We start from the raw sequence: 21,581 nt of genomic DNA on the forward strand, positions 1-21,581 counted from the left end.
AAACACAACATACTTTCCTAATTTATGTTCTCAGGAAATTGGGAACAGCAACAACTTCCCTTAACTTTATGACAAATGTCAGTGGAAACTAAGAGCTAACAGAAATTAAGGGAGTATGTTTTCCATCACTCTTGGAAAAAGGCAATGATAGGTTGCTCATGCTATCATTACTTCTGTGCAGTGACTAGAACCAAAAAGCAGGTGCATTATGTCTTTCATGGCACAGCATTAATCCACAAAACATACATGAAAATAAATTGTAATCATGTGCTCTGGTGGCTGAGTCAAAGAAACACAAGTTTGAAAGCAGAGTTGATTATTTGACAGAATCTTTGTAAAAATTAAGAAAAATGTCAGTGTTTGTGATGAAAGGTATAGGCTTATACATGCTAACCAGGCACCATGAATCTCCATCCTTAGCCTCTGTACTTGAGGAAGAATCTTGATTGAACGCCAGGTAGGACAAGAATTGAAATCTTCCAGCCTCTGTTTCTCTACAGCAGGGATTAAAAATATTCCTCAACACTCTTGACACAGTCATGTCCCTTTACTTTATAATTCTCATATTTAATGCAACAAACAAGGCCAACGATTAGCAAGAAAACATTATTTACAAATCATTAAAACATAAATAATCATCGTCCAATCACTGCACACTTGTCCATCTGCCCCTATCACAGTCATGGAAGAACTTGTTGCTAAACTCACCATGAAAAATATCTGTAGTAGAACCTTTGGGGAGAACAATGCAGAGGGTCTTTCAGTAATGAGATAACCCAATATTTTGGACATTTAGTTTTATTATCCAATAGATCCATTACATTGTCATTCACCCTACAGCTATTCCTTATTTGTAGAATACCTGTGGTCAGTGTAGGTAGATAGCCCAGTTTCTTAATTTTCAAATCTTTTGTAATGTTATGTTTTTGGAAATATTTTCATATATACTTTTTCCATCTTAGGAACATAGACTTTCCTGGTTTAAAGAACCTCTGTGGCTCAGTTTCCTGAAAGATGGGACTGTTCTACATGATATGACTGCACAATCTTAGATTTCATGCTTACAGTTTATCTTTAACCCAAATTCCAAAATCTTCCTGCGTCCCCCGTTTTACTCTACCATGATGTTTTTGCTACTCTTCTGTGTCCCACTTAGCAATACTCTATTAATCAATAGTCCCACCATGACTTATATTTCTCCTTTATTTATAACTATACCCACAATAACTAACATGTCAGTATAGAAAGAATGGAGTCTGCCTATTCGCACAAAAATAATTAGCCCTTAAAGAGTGACTAATGACAGTTTTTAATTCAACTACTACTCTATTTTCATAGAGGGTTTGCTGATTGTTGATAATTATTGTTGCAAACACTGATCACCTAACAGAGAATATCTGGGGGAAGAGCTCAGAACACTGAACATAAGCCTAAAAGAAGAAAGCATCACCTCAACCCTACTATAGCCCAGGCTTTCCTGAAAACTAAAAAAAATCCTACTGTAGGGAGAAAGATGATCTGAATTTAAAAAAATAATTAAACATAGCCATTGATGTAACCGCAGATGGACATTTCTTAGTTTTAAAGTATAAATAACATGATAAACTACACCAATTCTCCTTCAATAATAGAATAATCACAAATAAAGGCCATGCGCAAAACACAGGATAAGAAATCAAAGTGATTATATATTATGCTCAAAGAATTCAATGAACACATGCCTGTCTCCTGAATTAATCCCAAGAAAATGCCAAACACTGAAAAAAATAAGGAAATTGAATCAAGATATTCAGACAGAATTTGATCAAGAGATAGATACACAGAAGAAAAATAAAATGAAATGATGACATAAATGAAAGTTTCATCAAGTGTGGATGGCTTTCCCCCTTCTTTTCCAGGGTACTCTTGAGGAGAGAGGAATAAGAAATATTAGGAGGCTAGAAAGATGGCTCAGATGTTAAGAGCAATAACTGCTCTTCCAGAGGTCCTGAGTTCAATTCCCAGCAATCACTTGATGGTTCACAACCATCTGTAATAAGATCTGGTGCCCTCTCCTGGCCTGCACACACAACAATGTATACATAATAAATAAATAAATAAATAAATAAATAAATAAATAAATAAATAAACAACAACAAAAACACAAAAACCCAGGCAGTGTTGGCACACGCCTTTAATTCCAGCACTCGGGAGGCCGAGCCAGGCAGATCTTTGAGTTCAAGTCCAGCCTGGTCTACAGAGTGAGATCCAAGAAAGGGGCAAAGCTACACAGACAAACCCTGTCTTGCAAACCAAAAAAAAAAAAAAAAAAAGAAAGGAAGAATGAAAGAAAGGAAGACATATTAGGTAGAATGAGAGAACTAGCTGGTGATAGGAAAGGCGGAAACATAGGATGCCTTCAGGAGGACTTGGGTCAATACCCAATGGCCCTGTTGGTCTCTTCAAAAGGTTTTTTTTTTATAACAATGCAAAGGGGTTGCAGCAAAAGATATCCTTCTTGCTAGGTCAAAGCATACTGCACAGCCAAGATCAGACCCTTCCAAACACCATCATTTTATGCAGCCCTGCTGGGTAAAGCAAACTCAGATCTCATTAGGAAACCTCAGTGATCCCCCACAATTAAGTCAAATACAAATTCAGTGGAAAGCATCAGAGATAAATTAGATCATATAGAAGACAAAATTTGAAGGCATGAAGACAAGGCAGAGTAATAAGATCATTCAGTCATTATTAGTGATCAATATGTTAAACAGTTGGATGGAACATGTAAGTTTTGGGAATGTAAAGAGAAAGTCTATGACTTTCAGCATAGAACAATGAAAAGAATTCCATGTCAAAGGCACATAAAATATTTTCAATAAAATCACAGAAGTTCCCAGACTTCTGTTGAAAGAAGGAAAGAAATGTCCATCAAGTTCCAAAAACGAATAAAGGGTATAATACAGATAAAAAGACCAAAGAAGAAAATTTCCATCTCATATTGAAGATAATGCATTGAATACACAAAATAGAGAAAGTCTACTGGATGGTGTGAGAGGGAAGACAAAGTCACATTAAAAGAGAGGTCAATGAGCATATCTCCTATATCTTCAGTGGAAAACAAAAATGCCAGGATGTCTTAAAAAGATGTATTTCAGGTTTGGCAAAAAAAGTGCTGTTGAACAATATTAATGTATATATTTAAAACATTATTTATTACAATCAAAGGAAAACAAACTGTCCCTGTTATGTCATGCTGAAAAATTTCTCACAATGAAGTATGCTTGCATTATATAATGTAAAGATCAGTTTGGACTGAAGAAAAAAAAATAAACACAGCCAAGTGGCTGGAGGAAAAAAATGATGCGAAGACAGCTGTTAAGAAGAGAGAACCAAGACAATGCCAGACAGTAGAAAATGAATAAAATGTCAGGAATCCATGCATGATTTCAATAAGAAGTCTGAATATTAACAGTATATCAAAGGACACAAATTAAGGCTGAAAATAGTGATACATCCTTCAATCTCAGCACTCAAGAGCACTCAAGGCAGGTAGATCACTCTGAGATTCAGACAAGTCTCATCACAATAGCCAGTTATGGACAAGCTAGGAATACATAAATTCTCTCTTTTAATAAATAGATAAGTAAGTAATGCACAGACTAGCAGAATAGATTAGCAATCATAATGTTTTATCCTGGCCCAGGAAATGTACCCAACCACCAGATATCAATGTAGGAAACAAGTATACATCACTATTCCAATAGCAATTTAAAGCTAGTCCAAGAATGAAGAAGATCACTTTATATACTTTAAAGAAACTATCCACCCACAAGACATTCCAATATGTGTACTTAATTTCATAAAAACATGCTAATAGGTATAATATCAAAGAATAAATTCTGCAACATATGAGTAACTTCTACACTCACTCTTAAATATATTATCCATAACAAAATAAATAGAGAAACATTGGATATAGATGACATTAATTTAACTTTGATTCAAGTTTCATTCAAGAGATGGAGGAATGATTTAATATTTGTAAATGTATAAATACAAATCATAACATTAATGGTTCAAAGACAGAAATCACATAATCATCTCATACCTATGAAAAAAGAACAAAGTATGTAGCAATGATGGATAACGTGTAATATGAAAATTCAAAGGGGAGTAAAAGAACTAGATTATACAAGAGTAATAGCAAGATGGTAGATACAATAATTGTGTATGGATATGTACAAGGGACCTCTTTGAATGGTAATTAAAATAAGTCTAAGATCTTAATATAGTTGAAAATACACTATATACCTGTAGAGAAAGCAAATGGATTTAAAAAGTCGTGTGTAATAAGCTTTCTGGTGTTTTTCAGAAAGGGATCCTGGGGGTTGTTGAGGGAATCCACCTTCACTCCAAAGAAGATAGCAGTGATCACATCCATGCTGTAGGCCCCAAAGATGCTGAGTAGAGAAACATGAGAGTGAATGTGTTACTCACACAACTTCTTAGCTCTGTGGAATTTTGTCTGCAGTATCATCAACACAGCCTGAGTTTACTACTGTGGTGTTTTCAGAACTCAACATGATTTTACTACCCACACCATTTCCAGGAACTTCTCCCTCTTCAGTTGGATGAAAGAGAGGCACAATAAATTTGTTTCTTGCTGATATTTTTCTAAAACCCTCAGCAAAAACTGATGATTAGGTTGTTGAAAGTTATAGCTATAATACTCTTGCCAAACCAATGTCCTCTCATGTAGTATATGTACTTTCCTCCCACATTTCTTAATTTCAACATCTGCTGCTTTCCTAAATTTTCATCTTTCATTCTAAACTATATAACCTGTCTTCTAAAACTTACAAGATGACAACAGATAACCTAATTTTGTCTCATGTACACAAGAAAGAGTCTCTCATAAGGTATTAATGGAACTGTTCCTTAATGTGTGGTTCACAGCAGGGTAACATCTTGCCTCTCGCTTACTCTGGCTCTGGAATAATTTTAGCTACCTGTCAGGCAGAGGGAGGTGTCCACATGGGGCTCAGAGCCCCGGAAAATGCATGCATCACTACTCACTCTTTCATGGTAACACTCTTGCCCTTCTTGACTTCCTGACTCACGTTTTTCACCAGCACATCTCCATACTCTTGGATGATGGGGAACATCTAAGCACAAACACAACACAGTCTCCTGGTAAATGGCAACATCTGAGTTCCCAAATAACAAGCTTTTGAAATTATAAAAAGATAATCATATTTTTAAAAGGACTATATAAGATAAAACAACAACAACAAAATACAACAATGAAACAAAACAAAAACCATTATTAGCAATGTAATGCTCAAAGGAACATATCTTTAAAGGGTATGATACTATTTTTCCCAATATTCAGATAAAATTTCCATTTACAATAAAAAGTTCTTCATTAACTTACCTCCTTCAGTTTTCCACTAGTAAAGGTTGGTGTTAGCAATGCTCGTAATCTTTTCCATTCTTCATTCTCAGATCTTGTTATACTTTTTTTCATAATTCCATTTGGACCAAGAAACTACAATACCAAGTAAAATAGATTTTGCTCTCCTTTATATTGGTTATCCTAACAGTTATAAAACCTGTATAAAATAGACAACATTCCTTAACAGCTACTAACCTTCTTCTAGGTGGCAGGTTTTATTCTAGTCTCTCAATAACGGTTCCTCAAACTGGGGCTGGAGGTATGGCTCAATGGCTCAGTGATTAATACCACTTGCTCCTCTTGCAGAGGATTCTGGTTCAATTCTCAGCAGCTACATTAGATGATTCACAACTGCCAGTAACTCCAGTTCTGGGTATCTGATGCCCTCTTCTGCTCTCAGTGAGTGCTTTCACACATGCAGTACACGTGTATACACTCAGGTACACATATGTGATAAATAAAATATGTAAAATGCTTCAAAGTTAAAGTAAGGAATACATACAGCCACCTGTGTGGGGTAAATTTATTGTACTACAATTTTCATTTTAATGTGATTCTCTCTGTAGAAAACAAAACTGCTTTTCTATGTGAATAGACAGGTAGTAGACCAAATTGTTCTTTCTCCAAGTCAGTATAGAAAAAGTTGGTTTCTTATGTTTCTTTTGCTGTGATAAAGACTCTTAAAAAAAGCAACTCCTGATGAAGAGGGTTTAGTAATCTTACAACTCTCAGGCCATAGTCTGTCACTGATAGAAGTCAAGGCAGGAACCTGAAGGCAGGAACTGAAGCAGAAGCTTTGGAAGAATGCCTCTTTTGGCTTGTTTACCATGGTTTGCTCAGCCTGCTTTCAAATATAACCCAGGGGGGCACCAACCACAATGAGTTGAGCACAGTCACTAATTAAGAAAATTCCCTACAGCCTTTCTACAAGTAAGCTGATGGAGGCTTTTCTCAATTGAGGTTTCTCTTCTTAACTATGTTGAGGTTTGTTTCATGTTGCCAAAATGCAATGAGAACAATAGGGTACATATAGGAAGATTATATTGGCAAACATTTCCTTAGACCAGTTTTGCACTTACAAGTATCTTCAGCTTGACCTATTTTGAAAAGAAGTGACATGACATAGTAATTATTAAATTATCACATATACTGAGCAATTAGGTATTATTAGCCTAAGCACTACTGAATATCATGGAAATGCCTCTCCTTGATTGTTTATACTGAATTATAAGCAAAAGAACAATATAATTTTCTTTCTCCAATGAAAAGTTTCTTCCTCCATATGCCCCCATATTTGATTCTAACTTGGAATGTTTTAATAGTTCCTAATGATAAAAATAGATGTTAATAATGAGAGAGAAATTTTATACATATGATAAAAACTACATCAAACAAAACCTTCATCCAGCATCTCACTTTATTAAGAAAACCTGGCTTTCCCACTAAGAAATCATTTTAAAAGATCTGCTCACACCTTTATCTACATTTTAACCTGGTATCTAGCTATTGCAATGAGAGAAAAATATAAGCTAAAAGGCATGCAGATTTTGCTAGAAGTGGAAATAACTATGTGGAAGAAATAAAGATTATATATAAAAAATTAAGGAAATTGGATTTATCATTTTCTTTGACTGATGAATCTGTTTCCTCTATCATATTCACAATGCCTGAGATTCTCTCTTCCATTTCTTGTATTCTGTTGGTTACACTTGCCTCTGTATTTTCTGTTCATTTACTCAGATTTTCCTTTTCCTGAATTCCCTCAGCTTGTGATTTCTTTATTGCTTCTGTGTCAATTTTTAGGTCTTGAGCTGATTCCTTCACTTGTTTGTATAGTGATATTTTATTTGTTTTGAAATGTGATTTTATTTTTATGTCAATAAAGTTGCCTTGAGGTCAGAGCAAGCCAGAGCAGAAGCCTAGCAGTAGTGGGGCACGCCTTTAATTCCAGCAGAGCTAGGGAGATCTCTGTGTGTTCAAGGACACAGCCAGCATGGCAGACACAGGCCTTTAATCTCAACACCAACCATAGAAGACCTGGAGGTCTGTACAAACAGGCAGTGACAAGGTCATGTGGCTGGGTTTACAACCAATGAGAAAACAGAACAGAAAGTCTTTAAATAGACAGGACACACAGAAGTAGGTCTCTGGCGGAGAGGAAGAACAGCAGAAGCAGTGAAGGGTAAGGTTTTCCACTCTTGCTCTGACCTCGTGGTTTTTAATTCTGCAATCGGTTCTGTGTTTCTTATTTAACAAGCTGGTTACATCTACATTTGGCGCGGCTCTGTGTTTCTTATTTAACAAGCCGGTTACATCTACATGTTTGATTGTTTTTTCTTGGTTTTTCTTTACTTTCTTTATGAGATTTCTTGATTTCCTCTAATTTTTTGTTTATCTTTTCCTCCATTTCCTTAAGTGAATTTTTCATTTCCTCTTTTAGGTACTCTTTCGTCTTCATAAAGTTGTTTTAAAGGTCGTTTTCTTCTGGATCATCTGCTTTGGGATGTTCAGGCCTTGCTGTTGTTTGATCACTAGGTTCAGGTGGTACTGTATTGCTCTTTATGTTGTTTAATATGGTCTTACATGGCTGTCTACCAATTTCTTCTTTTAATCTGAAGAGGTGCGGCTCCAGGTCACTCTTCTTCCAATTGGTCCAGGTGGGGCCTCTGGCTCCTGTGGTTGTTCTTCTTCCCTATTGTTCCAGGAGGAGGTTTATATATAGCTCTGGTGGTCACTGTTCTCACCAGTGCAGGGTGGGCTTATGGCTCTGGTGATCATTAGTGCCACAGGGGATGGTTGGCTTGGCGAAGGGGCTGGAGAAGAGGCAGTTGTCTTGTCCCTGGGGCTCCAATGGCTGGGGGCAGACACTGAACATGCCCCTGAGGCCTAAGGGCTAGAGAACCTGTCTGCCCAGTCCAGAGATTGGTGGTTTATCTGTTCCCAGCTGGTGCAGGATGAGCTTATGGCACCGGTGGCCACTGGTGCAACATGGGATGGTTGGCTTCATGAGGAGGCAGGGGAAGAAGCAGCTGCCTGGTCTCTGGGGCTGTAGTGGTTGGGAGGAGGGGCACAGGATGTGTCCCTGGGGCCTGGGGGCTAGAGAACTGGTCTTCCCTGTCCTGAGATCAGGGGCTTATCCATTCCCAACCAGTGCAGGATGGGCTTAGGGCACTAGTGGTCACTAGTGTTGCAGGTGATGATAGGTTTGGCGGGGGTAGGGGGTGGGGAAGAATACCTTTTTTCTCTTTTTTTGGGGGGGGTGCAGGGAGGAAAAGGTTTATTTCATCTCACAACTGTCAGGGCACTCTCCACCATGGAGGAAGTCAGGGCAGGATCTCAAAGCAGGAAACTGGAAGCAGGAACCGATAACTTTGTTATTCTCTTGTTTCTTTTAGTTCTGCCTCTGCTACTCCTCAGAGATCATCCTCTGACACTGTTTCACAGGCTGACAGGGACTCTTCAGTCTCTTTCATTTAGCTTTGTCTTTCACACCCTTTTATCCTAAATTTACCCACATCTTTGCTTTTGAGAAGTCCAAGGTGGAAACTGTTTTTTAATCTATGTCCCAAAAAGAGCTTTCAATCACTGTAGATGGAGAAGACAAGTTATATAATTACAAAACAAGATTTAAACATTAAATATCTACAAACCCAGCCCTAAAGAAAGTACTAGAAGGAAAACTCCAACCCAAGGAAGCTAGCTGCAACCACCAAAACACAGGCAACAGATAATCTCACATCAACAAATCCCAAAGAAGGGAAACACATACACACAACCACCCCAAAATAACAGGAATTAACAAACACTGGCTATTAATATCCCTTAATATCAATAGACTCAGTCACCTATAAAAAGACACAGACTCACATATGAATACAAATCCCCTTGCTGCATATAAGAAACACACTTCAACTTCAAAGACAGACACCACCTAATAGTAAAAGGCTGTGAAAAGATTTTCCAATCAAATGGACGTAAGAAGCAAGCTGGTGTAGCTATTCCAATGTCTAATAAAATAGACTTCAAAGTAAAATCAATCAAAAGAAATCAGGAGGGACATTTCATATTCATCACAGGAAAGATCCACAAAGATGAAGTCTCAATTCTGAACATTTATGCCCCAAATACAAGGGCACCCACATATGTAGAGGAAACATTACTAAAGCTTAAATCACACATCAAACACCATAGATGAGTAGTGGTAGATTTCAACACCCCACTCTCACCAATAGACAAATCTGCCAGACTAAAACTTAACAGAGAAATAAGGGAACTAACAGATGTTATGACTCCAATGGACCTAACAGACATCTATAAAACATTTTGCCCCCAAACAAAAGAATATACATTCTTTTCAGCACCACAAGAAATCTCCAGTATTGACCACATACTCGGTAACAAAACAAATCACAACAGATGCAAAAATTTGGAATAACCTCCTGAGTCTTATCAGACCACCTGGGCTTAAAGCTATGATTCAACAACAACACAAAATGCAGAAAGCCTACGAACTCATGGAAACTGAACAATACTCAACTGAATCACTACTGTGTCAAGGAAGAAATAAATAAAGAAATTAAAGACTTCCTAGAATTCAATGAAAATGAAAGCACTACACTCCCAAACTTATGAGACACTAGGAAAGCTGTGCTAAGAGGAACGTTCATAGCACTAGGGCCTACATTAAGAAATTGGAGAACTCTCACACTAGTGACTTAACAGCACATCTGAAAGCTCTAGAACAAAAGGAAGCAAAGTCACCCAGGAGGAATAGAAGACAGGAAATAACCACATTGAGGGCTGAAATCAATAAAATAGAAAAAAGAGAGCAATACAAAGAATCAATGAAACAAAGAGTTGGTTCTTTGAGAAAATCAATAAGATAGACAAGCCCTTGTCCAAACTAACCAAAAAGCAGAGAAAGAATATCCAAATTAACAAAATCAGAAATGAAAAGGGGAGTATAATAACAGACACTTAGGAAATCCAGAGAATCATTAGGTCATACTTTGAAAGCCTGTACTCCACAAAACTGGAAAATGAAAAAAAAAAATCGATAATTTTTTGGATACCACATACCAAATTAAATCAAGATCAGATAAACAATTTAAATAGACCTATAACCCCTAAGGAAATAGAAGCAGTCATCAAAAGTTTCCCAACCAAAAAATGGTTCAGGGCCAGATAGTTTCAGTGCAGAATTCTACTTGAATTTCAAAGAAGAGCTAATACCAATACTCTTAAATTGTTTCACACAACAGAAACTGAAGGAACATTACCAAACTCTTTTTATAAGGCTACAGTTACTCTGATACCCAAACCACATAAAGATGCAATTAGGAAAGAGAATTATAGACCAATTTCTCTCATGAACACTGATGCAAAAATTCTCAATATAATACTAGCAAACTGAATCCAGGAACATATAAAAAAAATCATCCACCATGATCAGGTAGGCTTCATCCCAGGGATGCAAGGATGGTTCAACGTATGGAAATCTGTCAATGAAATCCTCCATATAAACAAACTGGAAGAAAATAAACACATGATCATCTCATGAGATGCTGAAAAAGTCTTTGACAAAAACCAGCACCCCTTCATGATAAAGGTCTTAGAGAGATCAGGAATATAAGGAACATACCCAAACATAATAAAGGCAATTTACAACAATCCAACATCCAACATCAAACTAAATGGTGAGAAACTCAAGGTGATTCCAGTAAAATCAGGAACAAGACAAGGTTGTCCATTCTCTTCATATATATTCAATAAAGTGCTCAAAGTTCTAGCTAGGGCAATAAGACAAGCAAAGGAGATCAAGTGGATACAAATTAGAAAGGAAGAATTCAAGCTTTCACCATTTGCAGATGATGTGATATTCTACATAAGTGACCCTGAAAATTCTACCAAGGAACTCTTACAGCTGATAAACATCTTCAGTAATGTGGCAGGATACAAGATTAACTAAAAAAACTCAGTAGTCCTCTTACCCTAAAATGATAAGTGGGCTGAGAAAGAAATTAGAGAAATATCACCTTTTACAATAACCATAAATATAAAATATCTTGGGGAAACTCTAACCAAACAAGTGAAAGACCTGAATGACAAAAGCTTTAAATATTTGAAGAAAGAAAATGAAGAACATATCAGAAAATGGAAAGATCTCCCATGTTCATGGACAGGTAGGCTCAACACAGTGAAAATGACAATCTTACCAAAAGCAACCTACAGATTCAATTCAATCTCCATCAAAATCCCAAAGCACTTCTTCACAGATGTTGAAAGAGCAATACTCATCTTCATATGGGAAAATAAAAAATCCCAGGATAGCCAAAACATTCTTATACAATAAAGGAACTTTTACTATACAGCTATAAAAAAATAAAAACAGCTTGGTATTGGCATAAAAACAGACACATTGATCAATGGAATTGTATTGAAGACACTGACATTAATGCACACACCTAGGAACACCTGATTTTTGACAAAAAAGCCAAAATTGTACAATGGAAAAAAGAAAGCATCTTCAACAAATGGTGCTGGCATAACTGGATATTTATATGGAGAAGAATGCAAATATATCCATATATCTATCTCCATGCACAAAACTCAAGTCCAAATGGACCGAAGATCTCAACATAAATCCAGTTACATTAAATCCCATAGACGAGAAAGTGGGAAATAACCTTGAATGCATTGGCACAGGAGACCGCTTCCTAAATATAATACCAGTAGCATAGACACTGAGAGCAACAATTAATAAATGGAACCTCTTGAAACTGAGAAGCTTCTGTAAGGTGAAGGACACTATCAATAAGACAAAAATGCAGCCCACAGAATGGGAAAAGATCTTTACCAACCCCACATTTAATAGAGGGCTGATCTCTAAAAATATATAAAGAACCCAATATACTAGACAGCAAAATATCAAATAATGCAATTAAAAAATGGGTTACAGAGCTAAACTAAGAATTCTCAACAGAAGAATCTCAAATTGCCAAAAGACATTTAAGGACATGTTCAAAATCAGTAGTCATCAGAGAAATGCAAATCAAAATGACCCTGAGATACCATCTTATACCTGTCAGAATGGCTAAGACAAAAAATATAGCTGGGCAGTTGGGGCACACGTCTTTAATACCAGCATTTGGGATGCAGAAGCTATATCATTCTAAGCTGAATATACAAGGAGGTATATAGATGTGGATAAATTATCTTAGCTCTGTCATCAAACAAAACTGAGCTTGAATGCAAGCACCGACACTTAATAAAAAAGCTTAAACACACTGCCAAATAAAATAAATGATAAACTGCCTAGGAAAAACTGAAGGAGAAAGGAAAACACCAACTTTAACCTTAATTATGATTACCAAGCTTCCTTAGGGTCTATGGGGTGGCATAAGTATAAGGAGACAGTAACAACCAGTCTCTGTCCTGAGACAGCAGAGCTACAAAAATGAACTACTGACTTCTGCTTTGTGACCCTGTTTGTCCGTCCCCTGCTGACCAGGGTCACATCTGCTCTTCCCCCTTGAGAAGTGACCATCATAAATACCCACTTAGACAGCAAATTTGGGCCTCTTCAAAGGTTGTGAACTAGTGAAAGAAGATCTTTGTTTATCTCTGAGTGCTGACAATTTCTCCTAAGGAAAGGTTGACACCTCCCACCTGAGTTAAACAGCGTGAAGATACATAGCATGCCTTGTACATTGTTTCAAAATTTGGTAAATACATAAGAATTTCATAATAAAATGTTTGTTCATTTTTTTGATGCTGGAGATTGAACTCTAGGTCAGGTTAATCTACCACTTGGCAACATCTCCAGTCTTTCATAATAATGTTTTTTGTTTGTTTGTTTGTTATTGCTTTACAAGACAGGGTTCCTTTGTGTAACCCTGGCTATGCTGGAACTTGATTTGTAGACCATGCTGGGCTCAAACTCACAAAGATCCACCTGCATGCTGTGATTAAAGGTGTGCAGCAACACAGCCTGACTGATTTTTTTGAAAGATACAGATGTCCTTATATCCAAAGTGGAACCTAGGTCCCCTGAGCAAAAACCAGGAATCCTTACTGCTAGACTATGTGGGATCATAAAATATTTTTTAAGTGAATACTTATATTTTATTTTTTTATATTTGAAATTATAAATTAATTGTAACATGTCTCCCTTCCAAACACTTCCCTATATACCTTCCTTCTCTTTTCATATTCATGCCTTGTTGTTTCTATAATTGTTATTGAATACATGTATACATATTTCTATACATATATATTTCTATGTATAACATGTTTGGTGTATATAATCCTCACATTTTAAAAAAGGAATACCTACCCTTCGATTTGTGAAGACAGAATAAAATTCTTTAACTAATACATTCTTGATCATGTCTGGTTCTGTGAAGATCAGCACAGGGTACTGCCCATCATATAGCCTGTATTGGGAAAACAGAGATGATTACATTTTGATCCTGATGTTACCTCTGGTTCTATAATACATGCTTCTGTGAACTAAACCTTGGTCTTCTGTAAGAATAGCAAGTGTTTATTCACTGGTATGCTATTGCACCTAAGGACAAATTATTAACAATTGGCAGCAATAATATTTCAAGGAATTTTTCCTTGAGGCCAATAGAAATGCAGCAGAACATGCCCATGGCTTTTGGTCACATGTTATTATTGACCATGTCAGCTCAGCAGATGCTGTGATTAGTACTGTGGTTTCTACTGATTGATGGGAAGAGTAGAAGAGGCAGAGCCTATAGCACCTTGCTTGTGGCACACAACATAGTGATGTTACTTCTTCCCAAGCTCTAGACAAATCCCCAGTTGCCTCAACCATCACACAAAATAATTTATGAAACAAGTCCAGAAGTCAAAAGCTTGGTATAACACATCCAACAACTTTTCTTCAAAGCAAGTGATATGTGTTGAGAGGAAATAACCATACACATTCTTGTTAAAAAGTCAATGCCTTGTATAAAATGTAACAAAAATTGAAAAGCAAAAGAAAATTCAACAAAGTTTGGAATTGCCAGCCTCCAAGACTGAAACGTGGAGGCCAATATGGACTCATAGCGACTTCCAGACCAATGTCGGATATGTTGAGACCTGGTCTCAAAAAAATAAGCAATGGGGCATGGCCCAGGATGCCTCAAACCATTAGAAAGAAGTACAGGCAGGTAAGAATACCTGAGAATGAGAGAAATTTTCTACCCCAGGGAAGAGCACACAAACTGGTTACCCGATTCCACATAGTCAGTTCTGAAAACATCCATACAAAAACACTTTGTAGACTAAATAGGCCATACTTAAGAATATAAATGCACTTAGGTATACATATAGTCATGTAACAACAATAAATGAAAACCAGAGTGTGTGTGTTTGAAGGAGTAAAGGGAAAGGAGAAAGGATACAATTACATTATAACTTCAAACAAAAGTGGAATTAATAAAAATAAAAAAAACTATACTTTTTTATTTCAAATTTTATTTTTTATACGGATATTTGTGTTTTAATTTTACATATCTGCCATGGGTTCCCCTGTCCTCCCCACCCTCCTCCTGCTTTCCTCCAGCCCCTCCCCACCATTCCCATCTCCTCCAGGGCAAAGACTCCCCTGGGGATTCAGCTCAACCTGGTAGATTCAGTACAGGCAGGTCCAGACCCCTTCTTCCAGGCTGAGCAAAGTGTCCCCACATAAGCCCCAGGATCCAAACAGCCAGCTCATGCACTAAGGACTGGTCCGGGTCCCACAGCCTGGATGCCTCCCAAACAGTCCAAGCCACTCAACTGTCTCACTTATACAGAGGGCCTGATCCAGCTGGGGGCTCCACAGCTTTTGGTTCATAATTCATATGTTTCCATTAGTTTGGCTATTTGTCCCTGTGCTTTTTCCAATCTTGGTCTCAATTCTTGCTCATACAATCCCCTCTCTTTCTCGACAGTTGGACTCCTGGAGCTCCATCTGAGGCCTGGCTGAGGATCTCTGCATTCACTTCCATCAGTTATTGGATGAGAGTTCCAACTCAACTGTTATGGTTTTTGGTCATCTGGTCACCAGACCAGGTCAGTTTGGGCTTTCTCTCAACCATTGCCAGTAGTCTACAGTGGATGTATCATTGTGGATTTCTGTGGACCTCTCTAGCAGTTTGCTTCTTCCTGTTCTCATGTGGTCTTCATTTATCATGGTCTGCTATTCCTTGTTCTCCCTTTCTGTTCTTGATCCAGCTGGGATCTCCTGCTACCCTAAACTCCCTTTCCCTCGAACCTTGCCCTTCATTACCCCCACTCACGTCCAGGTTGTTCATGTAGATCTCATCCATTTCTCTGTCATTGGGTGATCCCTGTGCCTTTCTTAGGGTCGTGAAAACTATACTTTATATACACATTAAATTAAACAAACAAAAAACCCCAAATATGCTTATTTTCCCCTTAACCTACCTATCTTTGAAGAGTCCATATTTACTGGAAATATATTTTTTTTATAAAATTACTTTTGCTTTTATCTAAGTGTAAATCAGTATGGGCAGGGGACACTCTCCTGAAATTATGAGCACATATTACATGCATCTGAATTAACATAATCTTACAACTTTTTAAAGTCTCAAGAAAGAATAAATAGAGGCAGGAACCCTTATAAGACATTGGGTTAAAGTAAGGCTAGGTGTCTCTGGAACATCAAAGGATGCAGACAAATTATGTCTGCAAAGTCCTCATCTTAATTCAGACTGTGAGCACCAACATACTTATGGAACCCTTGGCAAGACAAGGTTTCAGACACTTGAAATCAGGTAAACGTGACTCAATTAACTCTGTACTGAAAAAGTTCTCTCATACAGTTCAGTGTTACATCGTAACAAATCTACATATTGGACATTTGCAGAATACTCACCCCCACATATTTCCATACTTTTTATGGCATTCTATATCATATTCCGATATGCCCTGAGAAAAGAAAAGAAAATGAAAAGTCATTATTTTTCTACCTGTATTGGCCACCAAATGGGAAACAAATTTCTCACATCCCAGGACATCAGGCTCATTATTTAATTTTCCTTCCAAGCAATTAATGGAAATCCTTTCAAGTTCTCTGAGAGAAAAAAGAAAATACAGGAAACACTTGACATGGGGAATTTAAAGATATCCATGATTCTTTTGGGGATATTGTACATTCCAAACATGCTCCTTCTCTATTAAAAGTAGCAACTGTCTTTATCTTTGGTAAGGTCTCTGGTTTTGTTTTGACCCTGAAATCTGGGAACACTCTGTCTTTTCCCCTCCTTAGATACTTGAGGGCAACAACAGTCAGGAAGATTGCCATGAATTTACAAAATGTATTTGCTTCTTACTGCTCACTGCCCCTTTCACTCACTTGATGACTTCTCCAGGATTTCAGTATAGTCAGTAAATTGAAGACAACATTCATTTACATGGCATATTAGATTTACATAATTGCCTTTCATAATATTAAATGAAAACTAGCAAGGAAGCATATGGTTTTTTCCTTCTAGTGTCCCTGTTCAATATGGAAAGGTGAGGATATGCTGCCTCACATAAAGAAAACTTAAAATTGAATGCTCAGTTTGAACTTTCACTCCCAAACTCTGTGAAAAAATGCATGTAATCATTAATTGGCAATTGTAATCTTGGGGGATAGAATCCTAAGTAACTCATCCTGGACTCAAACTCTCTGTATATCTAAGACTGACCTTGAAATTCTGATCCTCCTGAGTGCAGGGATTACTGGTGTGTGCCCCCATGTCCAGTTTATATGGTACTGGGATCAAGTCTAGGGCTTTTTCCATTCTAAGTAAGCATTCTACAGAAGAATACTCCATATTCAGCTCCTGTGAATATCAACTATATGAAACTATGTCTCCAGGCAGGTGACAGAGCCTAATGTGTAGAGTTCTTTGCCTAGTATTTAAAGCAGAATAAACCAAAGCACTTTCCAAGACCCTAATGAAATTACAAAGGGAAAATTACTTCTTAGTCCTTGTCCAGGAACTGAATTGGAAAAGTCCAATATAGGGCTGTAGCCAGTGCCTCAAAAGAAGGGAGGTTGTAGTTTTGTGGGGATTTGACTTATTCCTGGGCTGTGGTTCAACCATGATGCATCTGTGTCAGAGGTATTCTGTTTTCTTTTTGCCAGCATTGTATGATTTAGCTGTATGCTGACCTGGGCCATTTCTCCTTTATAAGCAGCATGTGAAAAGCTATGGTGCTTAATAAAATTCTGATACAATACATCATATTATGCAAGACCTCCTGGTCACAGCAACATGTCTTCTTTAGTCTCAAACAAATATTCTAAAACATCTCACCACCTTCTCCTTTGGGATCCTCATTCCTTCCAGTTCTTGTAATTTGGTACTCAATGCAGGGCTCAAGATTACTAGAAGTCACCAAGAATGAGTGTTAATGTGCTAAATGTACAAAAACTGTCAGACTTGGGGACCTGTAAGAAAGAATGGAGGAATAGCTGAGAGTAAAACATGGGAGGAAAAAGATTGTAAAGAACAATCTCTTTTCATTCATATGCTTCATCTACTTATGCTTTGATATGTATCGCTATGGTACTTAGATAAATTCTTTATTTTCATTAAAAATATGTCCTTGGTTTCCTGAATAAGGTTCTGTAAATTTAAAGGTATGGAAACATGTAGGTGGAAATTTAAAGCCTGAATATCACTTATGAGGACCTCATAAGTTTCCTGCTTTGGGTTTGTGCTGTGGAATTTTATACATGATTGTGTATACTCACAGCTTGTTTATGACTCATTTGCAATTCAGCACCCCTGTAGATCTAGACAATATACTCAAATCCAATGGGGAGATATAAGATAAAAATAAGATGTCGAAAAAATTGGGTAAAAGGCCCCGAGGACGAGGAGGTAGCTTAATTTCTTGAATTACTTTCACTTCATGATACCCCAGAGGATGAGGAGAAACTTCTTTTTTGCTTGTGAAATTATAAAATCACCTGAATTGGCTATTTGTCTAACTGAGTCAAAAGCCTCATCCTTCTCAGTATCCTCCTCATTTAGCTTTTAGCCTTCCTTCCTCTAGTTTTCAGAAACTTATGATGAGAGATCCATAGGAGATGCTACTATATGGTATGGCTGATAGCTCCAACTTGTGTCAATAATTTATTGCTCAAACCTTAATCCCAGTTAGAAGAAACAATCTTCTCTCATGATTATTTACTACTTAGTTGATTTATTACCTAGGTGATTTCAGCACCTACTGAAAATTTAATTACTCAGTTATTTATCACATGCCAGCATCACCTACAACAGACTCAGCTGAAAATTTCCTCAGAAAAATTAGAGGTTAAAGCTCCCTTTTCTTATTTAGGTCATATTATAAAAGACCATACCATTTGCCCACAAAGATCTATTTGTAACTGCTAACATTTATTGATTTTTAAAAAAAAAATGCTAGGAGATATTAATTGGCTCAGACCTTCCCTGAAACATACTACAAATTATTTGACTCCCTATTTTTCCATATTAAGAGCAGATAATGAGCCCTCTTCTAGAAAGCTTATTTCTGAGGGTCAAACACCTTACAATCAGTACATCTAATCATCACTCTTGCACAGTTCACCGGTTTTGGCACAATGCTTCTTCTGTCTCCTAGACTGTTAGGTACTCCTATATATTATTCTGGAACACTCTTGCAAACTTGAGGACCTATAGTTTGCATTTTTCTGCCCACTGACGCTGGCTGCCTCTTGACTTCTTATTATAAAATCCTTGCTCAGCTTATCCAGAAAAAAGATGTTCTCAAGCCCATCAAGTTATTGCATGATAAACTGACATGATAGTTCACCCCTTCGCCTCTTCACAACATGATTCACTTTTTGCCTTCACTGACTCTTGACAGGAAGCCCTATTTGACCTTTCGGGCCAGCTTTGTTCTTCATATCCTAAAGATCCTTTAATTCAAATTTTCCAGCACTACTCCCTAGTTATCCCAACACTTTATATGAGGTACACACTCCCAGAAATAGATATGTGTTCCTTGGTGAGAGTCTATTGGGGTGCCTAATGAGGAGTAACTTCTCATACATTGAATGTTTCAAGTAAGTCTTCTCAGAACATAGATTTCTTTTGCATTGCCTCAACCTCTAAACACTTACACTGACAGTTTATAAGTCATGTAAGATTCTCAAATACTTCCTGGTGCCCTTATAAAACAGACTGAGGATGAAGAAAAGTTTTACTTGTTTCAGCACGCCCAACAACTATCAGAACCAGGAGGCTTCTTAACTTCTCCAATACTTTCAAGCACACTATAGTCTTCCTGGTCATTTGGAAAAGGTGAATCAAGCCTTAGATCTAGCTTCCCCTTATTTTATTCAGATGGTTGGTTCAGCACTGTGCTAGGCTTCAGCCCCAGTTATAGTTATCTAGAAATCAAGTATGACAAATTGTAATTTTTCTGCTTGTGTAACCTAACTACCATCTTCTTGCTATGGTCAAAATCTCTGGTGCTTACTACTTTATGACAGATGGATGTTACAGGCATTTCAATTTTTTTGGCAGCCTCAAATACATTCATGTTAGTATGACATTTATTCTGGGTTCCTCCTCATGTTTATTTTATTAACTGAAAAATCTGGTAAGCATTGGATTACTCATTGCTGGTAATCTTTTTTTTTTATAGCTGACCCATCCAAAGTATTTAAAAAAGTTTAATGTTCCAGTATACACTTCTGATACCTTTAAGGAATTTTGTTCTTCATTATGTATTATACATAAAACTGGCCTCTCCTGTATTCCTCAAAGATGAGAAATTGCTCATGGTTCTATTAAAGTTTTGCTTGAAAAAATAAAAATTGGGAGTACATATACCTTCTTACTTCTACAGATCTTCTTGGTTGTACTTTTTAATTCTTTTTGAGAACAGAACAAAAAGGATGAGCTGGAGTAGGGCATTTATGAGTAGACAGGCTCAAGTTGTGCTTAGTTCCTGCTTTATAGGAATGGTGTGATCCTGATCTTGTGTTCAGGTAAAGGAGAGGATGTTTGAATTTTCCTACAGGAAGCTGATAGATCATATTGGGTCCCAAAGCACCTTATCCTGCATTCCCAGGCTATGAAGATATCTGCTGTGGTACAGGTGACCGAAGCTAAAGATGCAGATGATGATGAGTTTGAAGGCAGAATGCAGTCCAGTTCACCCCTTGTAGTCTACCTGATGTAGTAGGGCCCACTTACAAGTTGGGGACAGATTAAACATCTCACTGCAGAAGGAATTTGCATGGTCAAGAAGACATGAATGCCTATTATTCACATTCAATTTATTTTAGCGTTTTGGCCTTACTTTCTGACACACATGTGAAAAGTGCAGAAGTCTACCAGGCCTATATTGCTTACACCCCCTTTGGCCCATCCAGTCACACGGGAAGACCTGCCTACTAGGGAATTTACTAATGGTGTGCTTTCTATTTGACAATGCTGAAGTTTCACCTGTGGAGCCTGGTACCACTCACTTTAACAATATTGTTATATCATAAATTATTCCTATTTGTTTGTCTTTGATGGGACAGTACGCCTATGATCTTCTCAGGTGAGTGAGTGGCAAAGTTATAGTTCAAGGGTCCATGTGGGATCAAAAATCAAGCACCATCAAATTTTCATCATTTTGATCACCCATAGGTTACCCCATTGGGTGGATATTTCCAAGAATGCTGTGATTTTCCTGTGCCTTTCTTCAGAATGGAATTCTCCTTGAGTGGCTTGCTCCATTATTCTAAAGTACTTACTGCCTCTGAATGGATGATCTGAGGTGCTAGTTGACTTGTACTAGTGGTGCTCACCTGGTCTGGATGAAGTTAACTTCCTAGAATCCTCTCATTGGCCACTTTTTGTTTATACTGTCTTTAGAGGAACAGGACATTAGGCTGTGAGTCACTGTCCTAGATAATGAGGTGACCTATGGGATTTTTAGAGAATATGACTAACCATGGTATGCATATCATTTTATATTTGATCTCACTGCTTATGGTAACCCTCCATACATGTAACTGACTGAGAGTCCCTCTGTTAAAGAAAGGGACATCACTTCAAAATTACATGTGTTACTTGTGTCCTCATAATTGTGTAGATGCCTTTGTTCATGGGAGCCTTCTTTT

General features: G+C 37.3%; 1 protein-coding gene across 1 annotated transcript in view; it reads right to left on the reverse strand.

The window, feature by feature from the left end:
* Positions 1-21,581, reverse strand: part of LOC118572617 (cytochrome P450 3A13-like) — a 41,523-nt gene that overhangs the window by 12,698 nt on the left and 7,244 nt on the right. The window contains exons 3-7 of the mRNA XM_036172344.1: positions 16,332-16,384; positions 13,773-13,872; positions 5,417-5,530; positions 5,059-5,147; positions 4,294-4,442 (exon numbers count right to left, since the gene is read on the reverse strand). Coding sequence (XP_036028237.1) covers positions 4,294-4,442; positions 5,059-5,147; positions 5,417-5,530; positions 13,773-13,872; positions 16,332-16,384 — 505 coding nt within the window. The remainder of the gene's footprint in view (positions 1-4,293; positions 4,443-5,058; positions 5,148-5,416; positions 5,531-13,772; positions 13,873-16,331; positions 16,385-21,581) is intronic.

The sequence above is a fragment of the Onychomys torridus genome, chromosome 22 (genome assembly GCF_903995425.1).
Source record: "Onychomys torridus chromosome 22, mOncTor1.1, whole genome shotgun sequence".
Lineage (NCBI taxonomy): Eukaryota > Metazoa > Chordata > Mammalia > Rodentia > Cricetidae > Onychomys > Onychomys torridus.